Source organism: Lagopus muta, chromosome 4 (genome assembly GCF_023343835.1).
Source record: "Lagopus muta isolate bLagMut1 chromosome 4, bLagMut1 primary, whole genome shotgun sequence".
NCBI lineage: Eukaryota > Metazoa > Chordata > Aves > Galliformes > Phasianidae > Lagopus > Lagopus muta.
In genome coordinates this window covers 55261275-55289165 of record NC_064436.1, presented here as the reverse complement: position 1 = coordinate 55289165, position 27891 = coordinate 55261275, and the positions used below count along the sequence as shown (strand labels likewise).

Below are 27891 nucleotides of genomic sequence, written 5' to 3'. Positions count from 1 at the left end.
GATTTGCACCTTTTGTTATTGCAGAATATAGACCGCAAAGTCAAGTCAGTGAAACAGAATGACCTGCAAAGTTGTCCAGTTTTATCTAGAAAATAGTTTTTTTGCCCCATTTCCCAAAAGCCAACCTGTGATACATGTGGCTCTGTTTCTGTTTTGTCTTTTTGTGACCAGTCTAAGAATTTCAGAGGAATGAATTAAAGCATCTTAAAAAGACCACACAGCAACTTCTTACTGAGTCATGGTTATGCACTGTGAAACATAGATGTAATTTATGCAAGAATAAAAAGTTAAATATTTGGTTAAGCCCCTCACGGTTTTTATAAGAAAACCTTTTTAAACTGAGCAGATGAAAACCTGAAGCAATCAATAAATAATTACAAAGAACTTTCCCATTATAAGTAGGCATAGCTTTTGTGTTGAAAATGCTATTTTTTTTAATAGAGAATTTTGCAATGAAGGAAGGATTTAACTTCTGTTACATAAACATTCTAAGAACTTTTCACAACCCAATAGATGCATTGCAAAAAGAATTTATCTTGGAAAAAGACAGGGTAACTTGGAGAAGAATGTTGGGAGAGGTCTAGAGACATCTAGAGAGATGTTTTTTAAAGTGCCTTTCACAGAAAGTTTGGGAACCTTTTCAATTAAGTAGTTTACATTTCAAATTTGCTAAAATCAGTAGGGAACTCTAGTCTGCGTGACCCTGTGCTGCGTGAAAATGATGCTGTGGATGCATCTGGCTTTCATTCACATGTGTATACACACATACAGTCTCAATGCATGGTTTGCAGAGGAACCAGGACTAATAGCTGTGACAAGTACTTATTTGTACTTGTGCTAAGATGTGTTTCTACAGAAAGAAAGAGAAGAGAAGGGTTTAAGGAGACCTCATATTTAAAGAGATATTATAAACAGGAGGAAAATCAACTTTTTACATAGATAGCTAGTGATGGACAAGGGGAAATAGTTTTAGTAAACAAGGAGAGATTTAGATTAAATGTCATGGGCAAGTTTTTCACAGAGAGAGTGGTGAGGCCCTGGCCCAGGCTGCCTGGAGGCATTCAGAGTCAGGTTGGGTGAGGCCTTGGGCAGCCTTGTCTGGTGGATGAAAGCCATGCCTAAGGCAGCAGGTTGGAACTGGATGATCTCTGAGGTCTCTTTCAACCCAAGCCATTCTGTGATTCTGACCATTCATATTTTTGAAATAATTTACACAAGTGTCTCAATTTTGTTCATCTCCAACTTTTAAAATTATACAAAATGATGAATGATGACAATCAATTAACCATCATAAATAGTGTAATGCACAATTATCCATTACCTACAGCAGTATATATTTATGAGTATGACAGTGGTTTACATGGATATATACATACATCTGTATAACCAGTTAGTCCTTCATCATGATAGAAATCACTATTTTAAACCACTTTACATGCAATTTATGTATTGGTAAAATGTTTTAGTCGATTAAATATAACCATATACATAGATGTTTACTATTTATATTTGTGATAGAATTAAAGGAAGTCAATTGTTAAATCATCACTGTAACATATGCTGAAGGCTGACTTTTTGTTTATTTTATTTGAATTTATTGTCAGCAATGCAGTCATATTCTATGTCAGTATTACCTAGGTGGACTGAAAATTAAATCATAGCTCACAGATGCTTCTTTTTCCACATACTGTTAATAATAGCTAAGTTGGGTTAAATATACTTTGCGAGATACAGGAGTACAGTTATATGCACAAAGTGTGAAAGATTTAGTATATAGAATGTGGTTTTCCATAAACTGAAAATGCCTCCAATAAAACAAACTTGCTGACAATGTACATGGAATAATTTTCAAAGGTATTATATTGATGTAGATTTTTCTGGAGTCAGGTAGTGTGGAATTTTAGAAAGTCCTCGAACAATTCTTTAAGTTCATAAATTTGAAAGAAATCTCCAGGAGTGATTTCTAATAAATGCAAATATGAGCTCATGCTAGATTACACTTCAGGGAAAGATTATGTCGAAAGCATGATTGTATTTAATCAACTGAATGATTCCTGCTTATTCATTTCATCTCAGCTATGTCTTACTTCTGTGCACCATTTTGCAATATTTTTCCTAAAACCTCCCAGAAAAGGTTATCTAAAAATTGTCTCTAAAATACAAGATATTGAAAACATTACTGTTCGGGATTGGAGTGCATGTGGAGCATGCTTTGGAGTGCTTGATGTTGTGGAGTGAAGCTCCTGTTTTGGTTTTAGCAAAGCAAAATCTAGCTATTCACAAAAGAACTGCTCTGTGACCTGAGAAAGAATTCTAGTGAAAATACAGCCTGTACACTTCTGATTTGTTTCTGAATTGCATTCAGAGGCTCAAGCAAGCTTCTTCATCTAATTTCTTACTCTCTGTAGGTAGATGCATCTCTGAAGGCTTCCAAACTGCGTGATTTCATGTCTTGTGTTTGGAATGAGTTGAAAATTAAAATCAATCAGTTAAAAATGAAATCAGTTTGGCCTGCATTGTTAAACTGTGTAATGGTTCTATTTAGGTTTGGCATAATTGCTGTTATTTTGAAAGGGAGCTATATAGTGCAACAAAGATAAACTAATTTGAGTATTTTTGCTACTTATTTTTCTTCAATTGCAAATCAGTTCAAGTAATAATATAATTTTCATCAGAAACATTTATTGAATGGCAATAGCTGTAGTTGTTTGCTCTGTCAGCTCTGTCAGATTCTTTCAATCTTTTTTGTTGCTATACACAGAAATATATGTGGCAGATTTTAAGTTTCATTTGATCTTCTTTTTAATAGTGATCTTAGTGAAAATCAGATTCAAGCCATACCCAGGAAGGCATTTCGTGGAGCAGTAGACATAAAAAATCTGTAAGTATTTTCCTCCTTCTTATATGTACTCTGATGATAATGCTTTGTCAATACAATTTCCTTTTGTTCTGTCAGATACCTTTTTGCTAAGCACTTTATAGCTGCTCAAGTAATCCTTGCATAAAACCAATCTTGTTTTGGCAAAATATTTTAACCTATCTTAAGCATCCTATCTTTGCCCATCATGAAATCTGAAACATTTAAATGGAGTTGAATAGAACAAGACATTGAAAGTATTTATTTATTACAACCTGAGTTTAATATTTGAATGTCAAATTACTTTAAAAATTTCATTGTTTCATGTAGAAAAATCAGTTCTTCTTCATGTCTATGTATGTGTTTTGTTTTCCTGTATAAAAGAAAGAAAGAAAAATCATGCTATTATCTAGTTTGCTCACATATGTTTTCCTACTTCAGTATTTACTTTTCTCCCACAGTTTTCTTTGTGGCAAAATAAGTATTTTCTGAAAGCTAGACTCACTTTCCTGGAGATAGTGACCTTAAAGTTCATGGGCAAGTTTTTAATTCTTACAGCTTCTGTGTGAAGAAATATGTGCTTCAAGACAAAAGAAAGCAATGACTTTTTGACTTTTGTTTAGAGTAGTGAGTCAGTTTAGTGATCTGAATGAGCTGAATGACCTGAAGATTGTCACGAACTTCTATGGTAGGAAACAAGGTTATCCACTCAAAAGCTGTAACTGCAGCTGTAAGCTGGGGGTTCATTGCTAGCAAACAACCAACAATGACAGAGGACATATTCTGCTGGGGTCAAGAAAGTCCATGAAGCTGCCATTGTGATGCAGCCATGAAAAAGTGTAATTGCTGTCTTATTCACATCATTGAGAACAGGGAAGTATTAAGTTCTTATGTTTTCATGTTATTTCTATTGAAATACTTTCTACTAATTGTAGTTGTCAATTTAGAGAACTTTTTAGTTGAACTACTTTAAGTGCTTCATGATTGCTGTACAAGATGTTGCATCTTCACGAGTGAAGCCTTTTGTGTTTTTGGCATCCTGTGATGGACTCTACTCCATTCTACTGCCCTTAGCACTGCACACAAATCAGTTACGAAGGCATAAATTCAAGAATTTCAGCAGAATGGACAAGTGTTTGCCTTGCTTGCTTTGATTTTTAGAAATGTTTGTTTCTGTGTTACTAGGTGGAAAATCTAATATATTTGAGTCTGTTATGCTTAAAAACTTGCAAGCACATCTCAAAGCAGCTTTGTTAGTTTGTTTAAAAGATATAAGTTTCTATTCTATACTGGTCCCATCATTATTCATGGTTGGAAAGAGACATAGCTACAAAGGTAAGCTTGCATTTTTGTGTATGGCCTTTTATATTTGATAAATTGATGCAGCTAAAAAAAAAGAAATTTTAGTGTAAAAATAAAAGTATCATTGAGCGTCTTCAAATGGCAGGGCAGTATACTTGACTGGAATAAGTATGTACTGTGAGATAGTTCCAGTCAGGAACTGAGTTAGAATGCTAATCTTTAGCTAAGATAATATTCATGGTAAGGATCCTGAATTCTGTTGAAAATGTGCATAAAACAGTACACCTGCTTTTTAAAGACTTTATCTTTTGGAAGATAATTTAAACAAAAGTTTCATAAGGTTGTGTAATTGCCACAAAAATCCAAATCTTATCTGTGGCACATAGTTTATTGCGATACCAGGAAAACTACAGAAATTACATTTCCGTAGTGGTCCCAGAAAGACAAAAAAAGAAAGAAATCTGATTTTTAATATTTATGATGCCACTGCAGCAGTAAGCAGCAACAAACACATTTCTCATGTTGTAAATGCTACCTTCATTCCTGGTTGCTCACTGTATATTATGTGTGGTGTAGGTGTGAGTATCAGAATGACACGTGAGTTCATGAGGCAAGTCAGTTGGAATCCAGCATAGAATTTCTGTACCTAGAGCAGGTAGTCAGGAAATGAATAGCTTTTGTTCATTTCCAGAAAATTAGTAAAGATGGAGAGAACTGAACACTAGCCTTCCATTTAGCCATTTATATTACACTTAAAGAAGGATCACTGCAAGAAATATACTGTTTTTATTTAATTCTCCAAGAAACGAAAAAATCAGTGGATGGGTAATATATGTAGAAAGCATCTCTTTGCAAACAAAGAGATCTATAAAATGAAGGCATGTAGCATCTGTGGAATGATTAAACTAGGAAATGGCAACAACAGTGGCTTTGCTGAGAATTGACATAAGTGGCATTCAATATTTGTTCTAATATCACAGTTTCTTCTGTAATTGTCTAATGGGTAAGCATACTTTTAAAGATGTTAACCAAACAGAGAGAGAGGTGAAGGTATAAAAAGTAAAGAAACCTGCATTAGAAAACTTTGTAAATGCAAGTTTTATTTTGTCTAAGAACATCAGATAAATTACAATATAAGTTACAGGAACACTTCATTAGATAAATTGAGTGCGTTTAAAACCATCCTAAGCGTTAGCTGTAAGCTATTTCAAAGGCAGTTAACAAATCTCACAGAAATCAAGCTGGTTATATATTTTATTTTGCAGAATAGAAAGTACAGAGTAATATTTCCCCACTCGAATGAGGAGCTGGAACATTTTGGAATAGATTTTATGGTCACCAACTAAAGTTGTTTTAGTTTTCATGGAGCAACAGGAATTAGATATTAACTCAGAATACCTGAAGAAAATTATGTCCTCTAAAGTTGATAATACCACTTGTATCTTTTGATTTCCTGCTAATATGTTAGCTCTAGCATCTTCTTGATGCTTCTCAGAAGCAGCTGTCCAGTTTCCATGAGATGGGGCCATAGTTCCATTCTGGACATCTTAATATTTATAAGATATATTCTGTAAACGATAAAAGAAACAAACTGAGCAATGCATTGTGAGAAATCACAATTTCATCAACAAGCCCTATCACAAAACAAAACAAAAAAGTCCTCCTGTTGGGCCCTTGTAGGTAACTATAATATCCCCTGCCCTTTGCCTTTTCTTCTTAAGGCTAAACAAATGCAGTTTTCACAGACTGTACCCTAATGTCACCTGCTTCATCTTGATGATCCTAGTTGGACTCACCCCAACCAGGATTTGTTAGCATCTGCGGGGGATACTGAGATTAGATATGATGCTCAGATCTGATTTCCCAAATGCCAATCAGACAGATACAGCAGAAGGAAGGGATGCCATCCAGAGGTACTGGAAACTCAAAAGGTGGGTTTTTCTTAACCTAATGAGATTGAACAGAGCAAATGCAAGGTTTTGCATTTGGGTCGAGGTAATACCAGATCTGTATACAAACTGGAAAAAGAACTCCTTCAGAGTAGCCATGCTGTGAAGGACTTAGGAATCTTGGTAGATGAAAAACTTAACATGAGCCAACAGTGTGCGCTTGCAGCCTGGATATCCAGTCATATCCTGGGTTCCATCAGAAGAGAGGTGGCCAACAGGATGACGGAGATGATTGACTCCCTTTATTCTGCCCTCATGAACTGGAGTACTGCTCCAGTCTGGGGCCCCCAACACAGGAAAGATGTTGAGTTTTTGGAGAGGGTCCAGAGAATGGCCAAGATGATCCAAGGACTAGAGCACCTCTCCTATGAAGACAGGCTGTAGAAACTGGGCTTGTTCAGCCTGGAAAAGGGAATGCTGCAGTAGGACCTCATTGTGGCCTTCCATTATTTAAAGGCAGTTTATAAACGTGAGGGAAATCAACTTTTTACATGGGTAGATAATGATAAGACAAGGGGAAATAGTTTTACACTAAAGGAAGAGATATTTAGATTAGATGTTATGGGGAAGTTTTATTGAGAAAGTGGTGAGGTGATGGAACAGGTTGCCCAGAACGGTTGTGGATGCCCCATCCCAAGAGGTGTTTAAGGCAAGGCTGGATGGGGTTCTGGGCAATCTGATCTAGTTGATATAGCAGCTGGCAACCCTTCCTGTGGCAGGGGAGTTGGAACTTGATGATCCTTGAGATCCCTTCCAATCCAAGTCATTCTGTGGTCTCTCTCAGCATCCTGACTTTGCTCTCATGACTGCAGCCCAGTTAATGACTGTGCCAATAAATGAGGGAAACTTAATTCCCAAAGTTACTTCATGATTTGGTACCTCTTCTTGGAGAATTTGCTTCAAAAAGTTAGGCTTTTCAGAAGATTTTTAAAAAGCAAATAGAAATTATCATATAAATTGGAAATAAAATACATATTTTTAATACACATGTTAATTATGGTTTCATAATCCTTCCTGGTGGTACAATGCTCACACCAGTTGTGGAACATTTAATTTGAAAGCTTCCCAACCTCAGGAATTTTATTTAAATTTAGGGTGTTAAGAAAATGCTTTAGCTACTCTGGTTATAATTTTGGATGGATTGTTTCTCGGATCTGGTTAGACGGAATTAAAATAACTGGGCTTAAAAATCAAGTGAATGTGAAACACTGTTGTAAATATAATAATAATAGTTTCAGATTTTGAGAAGCAGATTTTGACATCTAGTAATTTTTATAAAACTGTATTCTGAGATTTCTATATAGAGTACAGAAAGTTTTTTAAGATTCCAACTTTCTCTTCTGCTGTGTAATCAATACATGGAAGAGGATGGGAAGCAGTAACACACATCATAACAGAACTGAACTGTGATAATAAATGCACTTACCATCAAAATGATGCCAACAATAAAATAGGAGGGAACAGTTTCATTGTATCTCCTGCAAGTATTTTGTAGCCTGTTTTTATTGTTTCAGGGGATAGTGATGTCCTCTTGGGCAGTTTTGCTCCATCAGGGAGCAGGAGAAGGGCAGCTACAGAGGAGCTGTTCCCTCCCTTGTAACAGAAGGAAACTGAGAGTTTGTGGAGTCATTGGCTACTGGGTCAGAAAAGTAAGGGGAATTGAACGGACATTATGTAGGTAATGGTCATGGTGGATCTTAGGGCCAGGATGCTGTTGGACATTGTAGCTGTCACCCCAAAGATAAAAGCTACATGGGGATGTAGTAGTTTTACAGATAGAACTGGCTTAGAAAATGGAGAGTTAGTGGAGAAAGAGACACCTGTATCCATTAAACTTTGTCCAGAACCTTCAATATCATTATGATGCATGATGTTACTTTGATACCTTTACGGGTCTACTGTGAAAGATTTAAAGCTTGCATTGTCACTAAAAACATAACTGTTGTATTCATTTTGTCTGGCCATGACTGGACTTTTTCTTGAAGTTCAGTGTTATTAGCAGCTGGAAACTATAGAGTCCTGCTGAAGGTATTGTTACTGATTTCAGATTACACACAGAATTCCACTGCAACTGGAAGCGTGCTGTCTGCTCATCTGTATGAGTGCTAACCCAAATGCACTGCTTGTGTGAGAAATTTTTTAAAGAATTTAGAATTGACATATTTTTCACTCTTATTCTTAGTGGGAATCATTTAACTACTAGCCTGCTCAGCCACCTGTGTTTCAGGCATACATCTATAAGGATTTTCACGGGATGTTAGTATTTTCTGTTAGTATGTTCTTCTTATGAGTTTTGGTAGAGTCAAAAAGTATCACCGAAGGAATGATGGCAAGCATAGGTGAAGTTAACTAGTCATTCTTTAAACTGTTGCTGCCAAAAAGCTCAGTGACTTTATGGTCTTCATGCAAAAAGTTGTTCTTTCTGATTGTTTCAGCAAAGGACGATTTCAATATGGGAGCTGAATGCCATTTTTAATGCTACTATTTTTCATTACAGATTATTTACCTCAAATTTGGCCTGCTAAAATAAGTTTGCTTTTGATCATAAATAAATCATTTATGAAATGTTAAAGTTTATTATGTTTTTAAATCAGGAAGAACATTTGTCATTGAAATAAGTTTCAAATTAGAATTTTCTGAATTGAGAACTTAATTTCTTGCAAGTATTTTTTAGTATGTTAAAAAAAAAAAAAAAACTCTCTAGGTAAGGATTTTATAATTAATATTTAAATAAATAAATACTTCTAGTAGAACTTTCATGGGTTATGTGCATGACCTCTGGTATGGCTTCTCTGTTCCCCATATTTACAACATATATGCTCTCCACATTTATAATGATCTTGAGGCTGTTTGTCATCTATTTGGTTAAAATGCATTACAGAAATCACAGATTTCTCATTCAGTGTTCCTCTTTTTCATAGCACTCTGCTGTTTTCTCTTATCTTTAATTTTTTAATTTTTGCTTCTCTCCAAGACATTACTTGTGGTTTTACCTAACTAAAATGATAGGTAATTTTGAGAGGATGGAGCAATAAATCTTTTCTCCCTTTTCTTCTAGTTTATTCTATGTATAGTATGTAGGTATTTCTTGAAAGTACTTTTAAGCCTTGCTTATTAATTTCAAGTTAAAAGAAAAAGGATGATGTATATTAGAAATATATATATATATATACATTAAAATGTTTTACAGGAAAATTTAGCAAAGAGCAAAATAAATTACATTAGCAAGTGCAAGTAGATAAAAGCACTTCGCTTCCCAATGAAAGAATAGCAATAAGCAGGCACAGAAAACAATCAATTCTCTGAAGTTTGATAAAACAGAATAAATTCTTACACAGTCCTGTTACATCTTTCTCAACCAATACCTCTGAAGTTATTGATCCCACTTGAAATTGAAACTGAGAGAGGAATTGAGAAATAGGAAAGCATAACTCAATTCTGTTGTAAAAAATACAAGGAGACCTTAAAATAGTGACTACTTCCAGAAAATCTACTGCAGTGATAAATATTGTGCACTATGTTCTTTTCCCAAGGAAAAATATAATGTTATGAAATACAGTGTACAGTGTGCTAAGACTAGAAAGATTTATTAATATTTACTGGTGAGAAAGACACCACAGGGATCTAGGAGAGATTCAGACTTTTCCTGATGACTTCTTAAAAATGTTTACAATTAATTTGATTCATTAGTAGAATAAAATCATTCTGAACAAAAAAGATGATGCTAAAGCTGTGTGATGCCACTCCTGCTTTTACTACAAAGTGCTTTCAAGTGCTGAAAAATGGGAGGGTAAAGTTAGACATAGATTGAAATGGTTGTAACTTCTAACTCAGCTTCTGTGGAAGAAGAAAGAAGGTTTTCTCTTTCGGTCAGATATTTTTTCTCTCTGAAGGTAGCAGTTTTCAAATTTATGTCGTGAAAAGTTCTTCTTACGCATAATAAGATTTTTTTTTTACTTTTTATTTATCATTATCTGATAGAAAACAAATGCTAAAAGGGAGGAAAATCTAGGTTAGTAACATGTTTCTACAGTGTTGGGTGTGCCAGCAAAACTGATCCATAGACATTCTAAAACACACGTTGACTTCCTAATTGAATGTTCTTTGCTACATGTGAACGTTAATATTTTAAATAGCAGTAAATATTAAGCATATGAAATAGCCAGATAATACTGTAGCATCTGAAAGATTTTGAATATATCAGCAGTTGTTTGGCATTTTATGAGCTTTGCAGGATACACACTATCCAAGGTAATCAACTGCTTTGTGGAAGTTAGGGCAGAAAGGAAAGTATGGAAACAGACTGATTCAGAGAGGTGGAGAAGTCCTACATAGAAAACACCCAACACAGAGATAGTAGGGAAAAAAGCTGTGGGATGTATTGAGGAGAGGGGAAGGACGATGATGGGCCAATGTTGTTAGTCCATGTCTGCTCAGCTTCTGTTCTTCAGGGCATTTTAGTCATGTGAAAAGAAGAAAAGAAATTCTCAGAGGAAATGAAGTCTTCTATAATGCAGCTAGTATTATTACTGTCAATAGCTTAGTGATGAGAAAGGTTTTTTCATAGCATTGTAGATATTTTAATGCATGTTTTTAGAAGTCATTTTGCTAAAAATAAATGACAGGACAGCTTTGCTCCCTTGCCTACACCCGTAGTCATAGTCTTCACGCAATTGGCTCTCAGAAACCAATCTAACCCTAAGAATTCAGATTTCTTCAGTATATCCAATAGCAGGACATTACACATAAATGATAAGCTGGTTATGAAATATTGTCTGCCTTTTTGTTTGGATTTATATTCAATGAATATCTTTACCTTAGCAAAATTACCATATATTACAATACCATAAATTGCTGTTCAAGGCAAGCACAGTCTTATGTAGCTTAAAGAATATATATTACACTAATTAACGTTGTTTTTCTGATCCTTTCATATCATTGTCATAAGTGGTAGAAGATTGTCTGAAGCATAGGGAAGGTAGTATCTTCCAAAGATCACTTATAAACCTTGGAAGCATTTCATCTCCCATCCACAAAATTCCCTTCCCTGAAACCCTAACCAATTCATAAGTTCATTGCAAACAGAGAAGTCTTTCTGGTAAGAGGATTTAAATGAAAACAACTCACCCTTCACTAAGATAGTGGTAATGATGATTCCCTAAAGGAAGCAGTCCAAAAGTTTTCGGGTGCATCACAGCTGCTGCTAGTGGAAGAAATCTGCCTTTCAGTTTGTGTAGGACAAGATTTTCTCAAGTGCTTTCTGTACTGTTAAAAGATATTCTTTTGTGTATAATATGGATGATTTAGAAGAAGCTGTGTCAGCACTGATTTATACATTGACAGCTAAGGATAATAAGATATGGGCAAACATACAGCTCACCCTTTTACAGATTAACCTGCAGACTGCATTAGGCAAATTCAATGGCATTAAAAGATTTTTCCAATTTGTCTGGAAACAATTTCTCTTTTGTATTGTGTCAAGGGTAGCATTTCATGACATTGTACTAATTTAAATAGCTGTGATAAATTGTTGAAGAGGTTAGAAAATTGTACTTTGTATATATTTTACCTCTATAAAATGAAAAGTCTATTAACTTAATTGTTAAATGAAATTAATTAGTAAAATGAAAAAAGCCTCAGTAAGTAGGCTTAAATATTCCAACACTGCAGCATTAATGCTATAACACTGCACCAAAATTATTAAAGATTATATTAAGGAAATTATAGTTTGCATTTCAATGTAACTTTCAGTACACAGAAACACAGACTGCTGTAGCTGTATTATTTTATTCCTGCATAGTAGTAATTCAGATAAAAAATGTGGATGAAACTACAACTTTAAAGAAGTTGGTATGTTAAACTCAACAGTGGATATGATGATTTATTAATAAATCATTATTAATGATTTATCATAGGTTCAGAAGAATCACAGAAGAAGCTTTAGTAAACACCTCATTAGCCCTAGTAGCTAATACACGATTGGAGATAGAAAGGACAGAGTTCATTTGTATTTTGTTCATTCACTTCCTATTGTTCACACAATATATGTCCCTATATATTATCTATTACTGCTAAATATGAGGTTTGAAGATCTTTTGATTGCTTGAAGTGAGGTTGTATTTTTTTGCATATTTACAGATAGTATTTATTGATAGTTAATATCTACATGAGAAACTTACAAACATTGGGATTTTGTATTTGCATAATGTTTAATTTCAGCATACTGTTTTTAAATTGTGCTATATGTACAATATTGTGCTATATGTATCAATGTTATGGATTGAAAAAGTAGTAGAATTCTTCAGAGAAATGAATGTAAATTTTTTATAACTTAATACTTTAAGATTAATAATGTATGGGATGGATTGCTGAGTTTTATGTCCAGAATTCAAGAGCTCTGTGACAACATCCTAACTGCAAACAATTGCAGAGAGCACAAACTATGCAGAAAATTGCACACTGAAGCTTCTAGTGGAAATGCTAGTTTGATTTGGAGCAGAATTAAAGGATATAGCTGTGTATGTAAATATCTTGGATGCTAATATTTCTGCACTGGGAAATACTGGAGAAGTTGATGGCTGTTAACGCCCCCTCCTTGCCCCTACACCAACCATCTGAGGCAGATGCACCCCTAAAAGTGGTCCCTTGCTCACGGCTGCCAGGGCACAGGGAATTAACATGCAGCTGGGCTGCTCTGATAAATGGATTCTGTTAGGTCACCGAGGGGATGCGTGTGACATTAAGTGATTTACCGTCCTTTACCTTAATGAAATTGTTTCAGCAAGATGACGCTGAGAGCTTTTAATGGATAGCTTTTCTTGATGTAATGAAATTGCATTCCTTTGGCATTTAATATAAGGTGCAGTTATTATTTACTGGAGCTCTCCTGGAGCTGCTGTTTTGCGCAGACAGTTCAGAACAAAAAGAGATTTCTGTGGCAGCATCCAGGCCGGCATGGTGTCTGACAGTCCTAAGCACGCGAGCATGTTTGTGAGAGTGTTTCGGTTAGTGTGGCCATGCACACCCATAGGATGCTTGCTCCACACGCACTGCCAGTGCTCAGCTCCTTCACAAATACCGTCCTAATCTGTTTAACAGGCAACTGGATTACAACCAGATCAGCTGTATTGAAGATGGGGCATTTAGGGCTCTACGCGACTTGGAAGTGCTGTAAGTACTGCTTCTATCTCTGACTTTTAGTAAGAGCTCGGTATCTGGGGAGTACTAATGTAAAAGCTTATCTGTGAGCTGCAAGTCTGGTGTCAGAATTGTCTGGTGAAAAGATGTCTTAAAATAATCCACTGCAATGTGCTATATAATGGTAAAAATGTCAGGGGAGACGGAGATGCTCCTTTAATCTGCCAGGAAACCACAACAAACAATTAAAAAAAAAAAAAAAGCAGATGATAGATACTGTAAGAAAATAATAGATATTTCCTTTTAAAATGGAGAGAGGAGTATTAATGAATCCAATTATTTTGTAAATGATACATCATTGCTGAGGTGCTGAACATTTCCATGATTGCCTTTGTTGTACAGTCTGACATCAGTTTGATTGTCCAGCCTCTCTACTTAAGGAACAATATACTAAATATATCTGATAATCTAGGTGTTTTCAGAGAGGCACTTCCCTAGCAAACACTGCTGTATGTGGTGAGAGGTTTAGCCTGTCTATGTTATGTGGATTTTTAAAGATTTTAATTTTTTTGTGTATGCATATAGAGACAGAAATATGTTTGTATGCCATTTCAGGTTTTTATTGCATTTAGATTTCTGTATACTTTTTTTTCTCACTGTTGTCATTGGAAAGGTAAAAGATAACAAAATTATTATCAGTGACACCCAACCTCAAAACAGTCAGGATAATGAACAAAGTGTCTCTGTTCCCAAAGAATTTAAGACAGCACACATTCCTGAAATATTTTCTGTCAGTGAAAATGTCACCTTTTTTTTTTTTCTTTTTTTTTTTTTTGCATTAAAGGAAGTGAAAGACTGCATATCAGTGGGTTACCGCATGTTAGTCTGAATTAAGCTTGGTAAATCACACCCTATGGGGTGGGAGGAAGCTTGGTTATTTTCTTCTAGGTTTCTGAAGTAAAAAAGCTTTTTTGACAGATAATGTCTGTATATCCATGCAACTAAGAATGTAGGAGCTGCTGGCAAGAAAGTATCATATTAGAAAGCAATAATTGCCTTTTATTATTTTTTTTTTACTGTATAATCTTAGCATAACAAAACTATTGTTAACTTTCTGGCACAAATCCATGTGAAACATACTGTAGGTTCAATATGGAGTCTAATTGTAAATCTGATGAATTGTCGGTTTTCTATAGGTAAACCTGATGTTTTGGGAAGTTTTTATCTTTGGTGCTCATATATATAGCAGTATTTTCCAGTGATGGCTTACTCTGGTTATCATGTTTTTTAATATGAGCCTTCTTTTACATGTAGAAATGTTAAATGTATGTATATATGAATACTAACATTACTTGCAGTTTTTAATGCTTGCATGTTTTAGTAGTCTGAAAAGGTCATCCATCCCAGTTGAAGGAGGTGGTAAAAATTTTACACTGATTTCGATTAATGCAGAAGGGAACAAAAGTGTTAAGAGAAATTGTCTACTGAAAAAATAGGTTGTTAGAACTTTTCAAATTTACATAGACTGCTACCATTATTCAGTTAAAAATCTATCTCAAAATATGTGTGATAAGCAACAACAGTTGAGAAAATATTTCTTATTTGAGATATTTTGAGCACTGCTGAAAAGTATGTATCTAATGCGACTTCTTTTTCAATATAGCTTAAGTAATGAAAACTGTGTAAATCACACCATCGTATAAATGCACTGAGTACTGTATAAGACTACATGTTTTGTTTTCATTTGAAGTTGATTATTCTAAGCACAGAATTTTTATACCACTTCAAATTACATGATGAAGCTTTTAAATAATTTTTAAATTTACATGGTCTGAAGCCCCATTTAGTCACAATTTGAAACATTTACCAAGGTAACATGGCTTACATATTGGTTAAATAATTGTAGAATCCTAGAGACTATTAATGTTAATGATACAAAATTCATCTAGATTGAGACAGTTCTGAAGTGTGAAAGCAGGTACGGATATAATCCTCTCAGTTTGTTAATTCACTAGCAGATTTATGTGAAATTTTGTTTTTCAGTTTTCTTTTCCTAAGTTACACTGGGGAAACTGTGGCTACAAAAAAATATAATGTAATGCAACTTGCTGTCATATTCAAGAAATATGTTTCTATTGTCAACTCTTTGCAATAGCATTTAACAGTTTTAGGCAAAAGTATTGACTGAGCTCTTTTGGTTTTGTTTTGATTATAGCTTTGCTGTGAAATTCAGCGTTTTGGATCACAAGAGTTATAAAAATGACTTAATTCCTTATGTGTTCATGCATCTGCTCCTTATAGAAGAGGGTTTAGAAATAGGTTATTACTAAGATCCCTTCTAGCCCAAGTCATTCTTTGATTGTATGAAGTCAAACATGAAACATATGAAATTTAAAATAAAAACTTCTAGATATTCTTTAAACAGCTGACAGCTATGGAAATATACTTACTTTCATTCCCTTCATTGAAAGAGAAGATTTTTTAAAACCTTGAAAGAAGTCATGCATGAAGACAGTGATGAGAACTGTCATTTAGCATGTCAACATTAAGAAAATCCGCAAAAGTCTGCTGGCTGTAATTTATTCATTAAGGCATCCAATTGGAAATTTTTTTGCTTATTATTATTCCATTTTCATAAAAAATAATGATCTCCCCAATTTTTTATTTCTATTGATTAATCTTTTTGCTTATGTAGCCCTGAGGGCACACAGGGGAGGTGTCTTATGCACAGTGAAGAAAACATATAGGATTGGAATGAGTAAGCACAGAAATGCAAAATCCAGCACACCGCACCAGAAATTATTTGTTTGGCTAATGTGGAGGCATATAAACTGATCCAGGGTGCCATGAATTTACCTTCCTCTGTTTCAGGATCACAGAGTTCTTTACTCAAAATGCACACAAATTACACCTTGTGGTTTAAAAATGTAAAGAAAGAAAGTAAAGCACTTATTGCTTCAAAAGGACAGAGGGAATTATTAAGTATTAGTGTCATAATTCTGTTTAAAAATGCAGAGCACATTCTATGTTGTAGTCAAGTGAGTAATCTCTAAGTAGAAACTGTAAATTCTGACACTTGTTTCCTTGTACTCAAGTCAAACTTGTTCACATTTTATTTGCAGCCAAAAGACAACAGCTAGCTGCAGGATCATTCATAAAGTTTCATCATCTTTACAAACTACACTTCCTGTGCATGATGGTTCTGTGCTAGCCAATAATTGGCTAAGATTTATTCCTAGTTTCTGTCTCAGGTCCCAGGCATTTTGTCCAAAACATAAATTACTTGCTAGAGCATTAAGATGCATGCCTCCTTGCATCATATAGCAGAAGGTCACCTATTGTTCATGCTGCCCTGGATCATCTGCAACAGCACTGTTCCATACAAGAACTGACCGCAGTTTACTTCAGAAGATTCTTAGGAAAAATAGCAGGCAGGTCTTTAGCTTGCATCCTCTGTCAAAAAGTATGGGCTCTCAGAAGCTAGAAAAAGAAACTGCTGCCCTAAACCCAAGGACTTTTCTCCAGGAATACTCTGAAACTGTATTTCCTTACACAAGGACATCAGTCTTAGCTTTAATGCCATAGATGTTCTCAGTATTAATGGAAGCTCTGTTTCAGTCCTCTCTTTGAGTTAATTAAGGGTTATTGGGGCCTCTGATTACTTATGATTATTAATGGAATGGTCAAACCACTGTGTTGTAGCAGGGGTTGAATATGGAGTCGAAGTAGACCTCAACGTTAGGGTTCATTTTCATCATAGCCATTCCTAAAAGCAGAGCACCATTCTCTTCCTTTACTATGTCTTATAAAAAAAAAATGCAGTCAGTGTGACGTAAATTATGGTAACTTGTTAATATGCTTCTTCTTGACTTTGCAGCACTCTCAACAACAATAACATCACTCGATTATCCGTCGCAAGTTTCAATCATATGCCCAAACTCAGAACATTGTAAGTAGTCCCATGGAAACTGACTGCCATTGTTACGAACCCAGTATGTTCAGTATACCATTTTTCCCTCAACCAAGTTCTGCCAGTGGCCTGTAAATACTTATACATGCATGGAATGTATCTGTCAAAATAGTAATACTGAGGTTTGTAGGCGTGAAGTGTGTGTGGCAGATAATTCTGAAAGGTGAAACCCCAAAGCTAATTCTTGTGGCTCAGGAGTTTAGAGGTTGTTGCATCGTTTTCATTCTGTTTCTTCAGGATAGGATGATGGAAATGTTTTCATGGTCTTTTCCTAGCTGGATGTTTTGTAGTGCACTGTTTGATCATAGAAAAGTTTTACCATCTTTTCTACAGAAAAGGTGGAGACAGAAGGGATTCTCTTTTATATGTTACGGCTGTATAGCAAAAGAAATTGATGTTTTTTGAAAGTCAAAAATTTGTTTTACTTTGAGCTACTGAATGGGTCACATTTCATTTAGTAACATGGAAGAATCTTTGATTGGCTGTCAGATGTGATAAATGGGAAATCTTTATGCTTTTATTACTGGACTGCTAGCAGACCTAATTAAACTAAACTGGCTTTCCAACATTCTTTGTAACATAAAATTATAGCATCATCCGGTAGTGCTATTATAATTAAAGTTGTGTCAGCATTTACAATAAGGTCCCCATTTTTAGAGGTTATGACTTTCACAGAAGAACACTTGAAGCTTCTAAAACAAAACACAGTGAAAAGAGTGTGTGTGCAGGAGCTACAATTTGGGGTTATTTGTTCTGTTGATATTCAGCTAACAATAAACGTACATTGTGTTAAGCAACAAAGCTAGACTCTATCGAAGTTTAGTCCTGAGATACTTTCAAACAGGCTTTCCAGTGAAGTGGAAATAAAGTCAGTGGGGCTAGTCACTTGAGTTAACATCTGTAACTGAAATAACATCATTCAGATGAGTAGTTCTGTTGATTTCATAACAGAATTATAGCTACTCTTACATGGACAAATACAAGAGCTCTTGAATTGTGCTGAGCATTGGCTTTTGGTGGCCTCAGTTATATTTTGAGAATAGAATTTCATTCCATTTTATTCTCTTGTGTCTGGGACTTGAAAACATTAATATCCATCTGTTCCTCTTTCAAACTTTGAAATCCAGTTTGTATTCTGAAGCACAGATTACAGTGAATCAAATAACAATTTTTTTTTTTAAACTTAAACTTCTTTTGTGGATATTTCACTTTTTAAAAATTCATTTTCTGAGCAAAAGAAAACAGGCACACAGAATCCTAGATTATAGCTATAACATCCCATAAGAATATGCTTGTATAACCGTATAAATTTCAGCAGCATTAGTTCTGATTTGCAATGGTCTTCTTGCCTACAGCTGGCCACAGGTTGTACTGGATGAGTATGCTGTATTGTGAGCTGTGTTTGCAAAGCACTCACACAAGAATCAGTACAGAAAAATGCACTGCCTTTAATTTCTAATCATTTATGGAAAAAAAAAAGCAACCAATGAATTAAAATATTTTGGTTTTGTTGGTCTGTCACACAACTCTGTTCCTTTACAAATTTTTCATGGATTATCTAGACTTCTTGTTTAAATTCTGGTTTTCTTTTACTTCCTTTCCAGTTATTTAGTGAGCAGCACATCAACTGAAAAGGACCAAAATGACATTATTCTGTTACGGATGGATCTGAGTAGGGATTTGATGCATAACTGTTGATGTACTTTTCTGTAGTTTGAGAAAAATGCAAGCAGGGAAAAGTAAGAGCCAGAGAAAAGTAATTAACCTAATTTAGTGAATGCATTTGTGTGATATTTTATCAATGGAAAAGTGCTTTTTGCCACTTGGCATGGAGCCATGGTCTTGCTTCAGACTCTGCCACTGAAGAGGCAACTTCCTTAATTTCATAGCTTGCTTTAGCATTGCTTTTAATTTCAGACATTGCTTAGCCTCTATGCCTCTAGGAGCCAAAAACAGCTAAGTCCTCTTTCTATGATTAAACAAAAAGAAAGGAAGTCAGCAAAGATGTGAAAAAATGGTGTTTTATATTGAGTTATTACTCTGCCTTGTTCAGTAGAAAATGAACATGACCTGTTAGACAGATTTTGCAGGCTGTTTCTATAGAGACTAATAATGGGGAGACTTCCAGATGTATCTAATTGGAAACCAAATGGTTTATTCACTCTTACTTTTTGACAGCATGTTATCACTGTAGGACACTATAGTTTTATATCACTTGAGACATTTTTGTCTAGTCACCATTAATGCAGACCTGTACTAAAGACTTCCCTGGCAGCTTTCAAGCTCTTGCGTATTTACTTTTTTCATTTAGTTTAATTTCTTAAGAAGCCTTCATCTATTTTTGTAATGATCTAAACCACAAATAAAAGGTCATTTTGTTGCTTACATAGTTTTGCTTATAAGCTTTTAACAGACATTCGGCAAAAGATCTTTATTAATAAACTGGTTTGCTGCTGGAGGTGGGAAGAGGAGGGGCAGGTTACTTTTCTGTTTGTTCTCCGCAATTTAAACCTGGGTGTCCATTTTCTCATGCAGTCGCCTGCACTCCAACAACCTCTACTGCGACTGCCACCTGGCCTGGCTGTCAGACTGGCTGCGGCAGCGACCCCGTGTAGGCTTGTACACTCAGTGCATGGGCCCGGCACACCTGCGGGGCCACAATGTGGCTGAGGTCCAGAAACGAGAGTTCGTCTGCAGTGGTAAGGGCAGCGCTTTGCCTCCTCGCATGGTGATAACTTTTGCGTGAATTTTTATAATTATTATTACTATTTTTTAATGAAACTAATCATTCTTATCAGTAATTTGTATCTTCTGTGGTGCTGCTTCTGTCATTACAATTTTTTTGTGAATGTGTCATAGAATATATAGCCTTCGTAACTATGAATTATGGGGAAGTGAGATGGGAAATGAGATAAAAAGGTGCACCAGTTAAGAACATAAGGCCTTTCATAATAAGAATTTGGGTTGTTGATATATACTTTTTTAAGCTCTATGGGTTGTTATTTTTCCTTTTTTGTTATGTTTTTCTGTTGCTTTTCTGTTTCAGTTGAAAAAGTATTTTGAAATTCCAAAAAAACTTCTGAATTCTATTGCTGTGCTTTAATGCATTAGGTTGCTATGAAATGATGAAATGGCTAACAGTTCATTACTAATCACATTTTGTCTGTTTGATATTTTTTCCTTTATTCTTTCCAAGACGAGGAAGAAGGCAAGTTTTATCTTTTTTATACAAATATTTTTAGCTCAGATTGAAAATTTTCTGTAAACTCGAACTACTGTTTTAGTTTCCCTCAAAGTATTGAAAAACAACTGGGAAATAACTGTCAGTCTTTCTGTGGTTCAGCACAGGTGTTTCTGCTAGTTGTTTTCCTGAGAATGCCCGAATCTCTATTGCTAATTATGCCAAAATTTACACGGATCTATTTTCTGAATACAGTTTTTTTGCACAGCAAAATCTCTCGTTACTGAGCAGCTTCTAACACTGCAGTGTAAGGTGCTGTCACTGTAGCACGGTAGATGTTAGCCATACTCTAACCATTACTTCTGCATTTATGTGTTCATAAAAGGTCTTCTAGCAAGAACACATCACATATCTTATTTGTAAGTTGTTTTATAACCTGATCATTATAATGCTGATTTTGAGGAGGGAGTATAGCCACTTTTTATCCCTGGATCACTCAATTTTTGTTTAATAAATGCAGATGAAGTATTTTCTCTTTGTTAGTATTAAAAGGAATAACATGGCTTTATTCTTTTTGGCAGCTGTTTGTACTTTTGTAACACATACCTTAATGTGAAATCAAGTTATTATATTGTGAACTACTATCTCACAGGTCTAACTTTTCAGTGAAGTAATTTTAATATTTGTGTTGTTATTTGAAGCTGTAACTAGGAACAGCACTGGCTGCAACTTCAAAGTGACCTTACTTACATTATCAGTGGACCCTTTCTATCTTAATACATGGCATTAAATCTAGCGAGGGAGATCTGAGACAAAGTTGTGGTTTCACAACACAGAAGTCTCTTCTTTTTGTTTCATGGGAATTTAAAACAGTCTTTAGCGTTTTTACCTTAATAAAAAGGAAAGGGGAAAAAAAAAGTCTTCATGCCTTTCTCGTGTTTTTGTGCCTTTTATATCATTATAAAACAATGATAAAGTATCATTAAATCAATAGAATAATGAGTGTTTTACTTATTATTATAAAATGTGTGATCCGTTTATTTGAATTTTTCAAATTCAGAAGTAAAAGGAATATATGGAGATATGAAAGACATAATCATGCAAATTAGCCACCTGAGTAGTCAGAATGTGCTAACTTAAGAGAATAAGAAGTCCACTGAAGTAACATAGAAAGCAAAAGTATGAGTTGTGAAGTCAAAGCTCTGTATGTTTGGATGGAAAGCCATAACTCCAAAATATTCTGTAACAGATACATACAGTGACAAATAATGCTAATGAGTATTTGCAGAACAGAACAGAACTGTCAGAAGAGCTTCAGTGCTTTCATTGTCAAAATTCATTACTGTCAACATTCATTTATAATATAAAAAACTCTTAAAAACTACATAAATCAATACTTGGTTTTTAAAACCACAAAAGAAATAAGATTGCACCCCCAAAGAAATAAGAATGCACCCCCCAAAATGGACTGCATTCATTTTCTTTAACAGATAATTTTGCATATGAGTTGCTGGAGAAATTGAGAATTTATGAAGAATCTAGAACAGTAGTCTCATTTTGTCACCATACTGCTATTAATTAGGAATTTAAATTAATGTAATTTGAAAGTATTGATGGGCAAGAGTGTTTTTCATGGAAGCGTAAAGCATGATATTTTACTCTTGAGGACTACTGTTCTGTGCAGTTTTAGAAGAAAGTCTTTTCTTCTGCAGGTCACCAATCATTTATGGCTCCATCCTGCAGTGTCTTGCATTGTCCTGCTGCATGCACCTGTAGTAACAACATTGTGGACTGTCGTGGGAAAGGCCTTACTGAAATTCCAACAAATCTTCCAGAAACCATTACTGAAATGTATGTAATCTTACCTTTTTTCATTCTTTCAATGAATTATGCAGTAAACAGTTCGTCTTATGTATTCATTGTTGTTATTTGTATAAATTCATACTTTATAATATGGTAAGAATTTTGGAGTGCACATTCAAATTCAGAAATAAAAGGAATATACAGATATATGAAAATATTTAAGACCCATATATTCTCTTATGAGTTAGTTCTAGCTGTATTACTCACAACCTATAGCTGAAACTGCATTCTGAGTTGGTTTTAAAATAATTAATGCATATTTACTTTTTTGAAAGTAAGTAGCGTTTTACTGCAGACTGTAAGCCCCTTCGTCTTCAGTATTGCTCATGTCACCTTCTTCAACAAACTCACTATTCAAGGAGCATACCTTACAAAATACAGCAATTTTTATCCCTTTTTATATCTTTTTGCAAGTATTGCTAAAATAGCATCCCCAGAAGGGTAGTCTGACAACGCAAAAGTATGGTGGTTGACTACAACCTGTGGTATAGTCACTGTGTTAATACTGTATACTCATGAATGGAAGCAAACATGCTGATAAGGTTGTGTGACATGGCATAAACAACAGCAGCAAAAAAATATGCAACTGCATCCCAGTCAAGCAGAGTTAGAGCAAAAGTGCAATAGGGCCTGCAGGCTTCCCATTATCACGTTTGTCAGCTCATTATTACTGCTGTTAAGGCTGACCTGGCTGACCATACCTGACCAAGTTCAATCATACTAAACAAACATGTCTTTTACCTTTCGCCTTGCGAAGACTGTCTTCATTATTTAATAACTTGTATGCTGACCTTTCCTACTTGCATATGTATTTTTATGTGCACAAAGGAAAATGTTGCAGTATGTAAGTGGGGTATGTCTCAAACACTCCCCTCTGTATTTCTGCTGCTAACTAGTAGTTGGCTGTGCTTACCAACTGTGCTTCCAGTTGAGTGGAAAGTAAGGAGAGAAATGTACAGGAAAAGAAAGATGAAAAATAAGGGACATAAATACCTTTGAAAAGCAGGACTAAACTTTAAAAATTAATAAAAATAATTATAAAATTATATATAAATAAAATATAAAATATATAAAATATAAATTTATATAATATAAATATAAATAATATATATAATATAAATATAAATAATATAAATATATAATATATAAAAATAATTATAAATAATTACCATTAAAAATAAAAATTAATAAAATTAATAAAATTAAAAAGACATTGTGACTACTTGATGAGAATCACTTGATCTTTGATGCTTTCTTGTCAATAGGTTGAAGACCAGTAGATTTTGGCAAATAAGTATTGTGTGCCACTGGTTGCTTTTATATGATAAAACTAGTGAAATTTGACAATTTACATATCTTCCAAAAAAATAGTTTGATTTTTTTTTTTTCCTTTGAAACACACAATCTACTTTAAATCCTACTATTTTCTTAATCAACATGTTATTTTAAGGTAATCATTGCTGAAGGGTAGGGGGGAGTTAATTCAAGGCTTCTAGCTTTAAATATAGTTGTTCAAAATGATGTTAATTTTCTTTGACTTTATGAAGGAAGGGAAAGTGGGTAAGGTTCATAATTTGTCTTGCCACCTTCTATTTTCTATTTCACCCTCATTCCTCTCTTCTCCCAATTAGAAGTACCAAGTCTTTTCTATCTCTGTGAATACCAAAACCTTGCTTTTCTTAATTTATCTCTTTTTCCTCCAAACTCCTTGTTTTCTAACTTTTTTACCTGCACTGACCAGAGTCAAACAAAATATTCCAGATGACAGTGAAACATATAGAGCCATTTTAGTTTCCTTTCATTTGCCTTCTGCACTGTATTGCTGTCTTAACTGCCAATCAAAATTACCCCATGTTCTCCATTGCATTTTCCATTAAGAATCCTAGGTCTTTTTTTTCTTAGCTGTTACAGTTTTGTCAGAAACAAGATGTTTACAGATGTAATCTTATTATTCCATCTCTATTACATTTATGAACACTAAATGTATCTTACTTTCTAAAGCTGGTCTGTGAAAGTCTCCACTAACTAGCTTCAACTTAAGACTCCACTAACATTTTGTCTTCAATATAGGAAAGATTCTGATATTTCTATCTCAGACTATCCTAAAATAGTTTTTAAAACCTTCATTTTTTAAAGAAATATTCCGCAATTGTTGCTATAGCAGCCTTTTCTGATTTAATTAGAAAGAATGTCTGTATCTCATAAAATAATATTTTTTTCAGTTATTTTTATATGAAATAGTTTTATGCCCAAATGGAATCTGACAATAAACATTTGGATGGATGAGACAATGCTGTCACAGCATCATCGAGAATACTTAGGAGCTGCTGAACATAGGGCACAAGCAAACCCTGAAGGACATGGTGGGCACTGTACTTTCACCACCTTTAAATAGTTCCCATACACTAGGCTTTATCATCTTAATTACATTTTAAACCACATGCTTTGGCAGGAGCTCCTCAGTCAGGGACAGAGGGAAATAGAAGCAAGCTGGCTCCCTGTTGTTTTCTGAAGGATGTACAGTCTTTAACAGCCAAATTATTATTTATTTGGTGATAATACCATCATCATCAGGTTTATGTGCACAACATAAAAAAATTGGCATTATAGTTCTATTTTACATAGGCCTGATATTCTGCGATCTTTTCAGTTTTCTTTTCATGCTTTTCAATCTTCTGCATTTTCAACTTGTCTTCTGGTTTTATAAACACTACATTGATATAAACATTTGAAAATTCTGTAGTACTTTTAAATTTCTTTTAAAAAGTCTTTCTCTCCTCTTCAACTGTATTCATCATCATCTCTTTATGGGCAGTATCTGCAGAGTCCAGTGCTGAGTACTACCAGCATTTCACGTCATGCTTCAGCCAACATGATGGCCCACAAACACATTTTACATCTTTTTATTTTTTCAGAGAGTTGATAAATTATATAAACTCATATAGTATGCCAAACATGCTCTAGATGGAATATTGAATAACTTAAGTACTGAATTTGCAGTTTGGATTGAGTATAATTTTGCATATCAAAACTGTGTGTCATCTCTCTGAAGAAAAGTAAGAGGAAAGGCTTTGTGTTTAATACCTCATACTGATGAGCATAATTCTGATGCCATGACTTTGTGTTGTCTTGATCATTCTAATGGACAACTGTTTTGGGATGAAATTTTAAGACATGGAGTGTTATTTGCTTTGCTGATGGCTACTGCCTCTGTAGCATGTACAAAGAGACCACGTGAGACAGCAGCTTGCTCCGCTCTGCATGATTTCTGTCTCTGAGCTTAGTGTAACAGCCTAAACTGCTGAGGAAAAGGAGTTTACAGTGGGAGTTAAGTGGTTTACGAGTGAGCAAGTATTCTGTGACGGTAGCAGCAGAAGGAGGCAAAGCTGGTTGCCAAAACACTGTTTCAAACTCATGTACTTGGCTTCACCCATTGGTGCTGGGGAGTGTTTTGTATTGTTCTGTCTGGATTCTCAGTTTCTACAAAAATCAGTGAGCTAATAGTGACAGTTCTCATTGTGTGAAGTCAGTTAGCAGGCAGTGCATTCCCTGCCAGTGCCCCTTGGGAAGATGCTGTCAGGAGCAGGACTGCTTATCTCCAAGTAGCTGCCAGGGAGGATGGAAGGAGAATATACCTCTGATGGTCCCATTTTTCTCCCTTTTGGTGTGATAAACTTCAGAGGAAAATTAAGAATTCAGTATCTCAGTGAATGTAACTTTTAATCTTTATTGGCTCAATACTATTCTGTTTGTACCAGCTACATCTATTCTGCAAAATTAATTCTTCTGTTTATTATCTAAATAAACTCACTGCTAAAAATAAGAATACCTAAGCTTTTCAGGGTAAATCTAATCAACATTATATTACTTAAGAAACATTTCACATTTGTATATTATAACTAAAGTAAGGTCACTTGAGAACCAAGACTCCTCCAGTTGTAGTGCATGTATTAATTCTAGAGAAAGTACAGAAATAACAAGTAACCTCTCTAGGCCATCTTTAATGGTTTCAGTTCATGAGTGACCTGCAGGAAACAATTTGGGAATATTTCCCATGCTTTATTATTTTACTACCTGTATTTGTTAGCATTATGAAACTAAAAACATTGCCAATGCATATTATATATTAATAGCCTTCAAACTTTTGATTTTTAATATGTAAACATTTTTTCAATTAAAAAAAAACACAACATGAGATAGTAGCTATTCACTTGCAAGTATTAGATATTACTAGTATTACTAGCCTTCAAGTTTTTGTTATTGAGTATGTCTCTCTTAAGCCTTTTCCCATGGTCTTACGCAAATCATGACGCAGTATCCATTAGAAACATCATAGAATCCTGGAATGGTTTGAGTTGGAAAGGACCAGCTCCTTGTGTCATGGCAGGGACACCTCCCACTAGATCAGATTGCCAAAGGCGCCATCAAACTTGACCAGGGATGGGGCAACCACAGATTCTCTTGGCAAACTTTTCTAGTGCCCCATTGTATTCATAGTAAATAATTTTTCCTTTTGTCTAATCGAAATCTAGCTTCTTTCAGTGTAAAGCCATTGTCCTTTGTCCTATCACTACACTCCCTGGTAAAGAGTTTCTCTCCAATATAAGAAGTCATAATATGACTTGGTTTAGATTTATTGTTTAAACCACTTCCTTTTTCCAGAGATTTGTATGGGATGCTCTTTCATTATCATTTGGTCTGTGAGCTAAGCTAAAGTCCAGTGGACTAATGTACTTAGCACCTTCCTCCTTTGTCATGAAGCTTATGTATTAAAGACATTCTGGGTCATTCTTAAGGTACAAAGCTATTACTTTAATTGGTTTGAGAAAGTATTGTCTTTCTAACAGTGATAGCATTTATCAACCTCTGTGCAGGCATTTCTTCCACATTTCAGTTTCTCAGCATCATTAATCTCTTATCACTTGGTTGCATTTTAGAATTCACCTTCCATGTGCAAATTCTTCAAACAGTCTGCAGAAATAATTCTGGATTCCTTCAAATTGAGACTTTTTGGCACATGTTCAAACAGACTGTCAGAAACCCAGCAGCGATTTTATTAAACGTACTGGTGCTTTTTATCAGAATGGCGTGAGAATGGCTTTTATTTCAAAAGGAGAGGCCAAAAAGCCATTAATGAACTAGGCTACCTTGTGAAAATGCTCTTCTTATTTTTGTCTGATTTTCTCTATGGCTTGAACTAGCAGCCAAAATGGTTCTAAAATCTCTTTCCTCTCTGTAGTACTATGAGGAAAAGAAAACAAATACATTTGCAATAAGTGCTTGTGAGGGTGGTGATTTTACTGGGAAGGAAAAAAATGCCCTACTTGGATGACCTCTGCTTTGTATTAATGATTATTTAAGCAATCAGACATGTAAATAAGTTGATTTTGTTCAATTTTGTTAACATTAACATCACTTAAGTGATCAAAGGAAGGACTTAATTGATTTTGCTTTTTTAATAGAAAAATAGCAGCTACTACACTGGTGATTTGGGTATGAGGAAAGCTTGCTTAACAGAGAGGGTGTCTATGGGACTGGCACTGTTAGGTGTGCAACAGCTGTGGAAATAGTTTTAATCTTTGGAAGGGGCAGAAAAGACACTATATCAGTGTACAAAATATGCAATAAATTA

General features: G+C 34.8%; 1 protein-coding gene across 10 annotated transcripts in view; it reads left to right on the top strand.

Moving 5' to 3' along the window:
- Positions 1-27891, top strand: part of SLIT2 (slit guidance ligand 2) — a 245029-nt gene that overhangs the window by 140785 nt on the left and 76353 nt on the right. For all 10 annotated transcript variants that reach the window (XM_048942472.1, XM_048942465.1, XM_048942468.1 and 7 more), the window contains exons 5-9: positions 2810-2881; positions 13207-13278; positions 17123-17194; positions 19751-19914; positions 22109-22247. In XM_048942472.1, coding sequence (XP_048798429.1) covers positions 2810-2881; positions 13207-13278; positions 17123-17194; positions 19751-19914; positions 22109-22247 — 519 coding nt within the window. The remainder of the gene's footprint in view (positions 1-2809; positions 2882-13206; positions 13279-17122; positions 17195-19750; positions 19915-22108; positions 22248-27891) is intronic.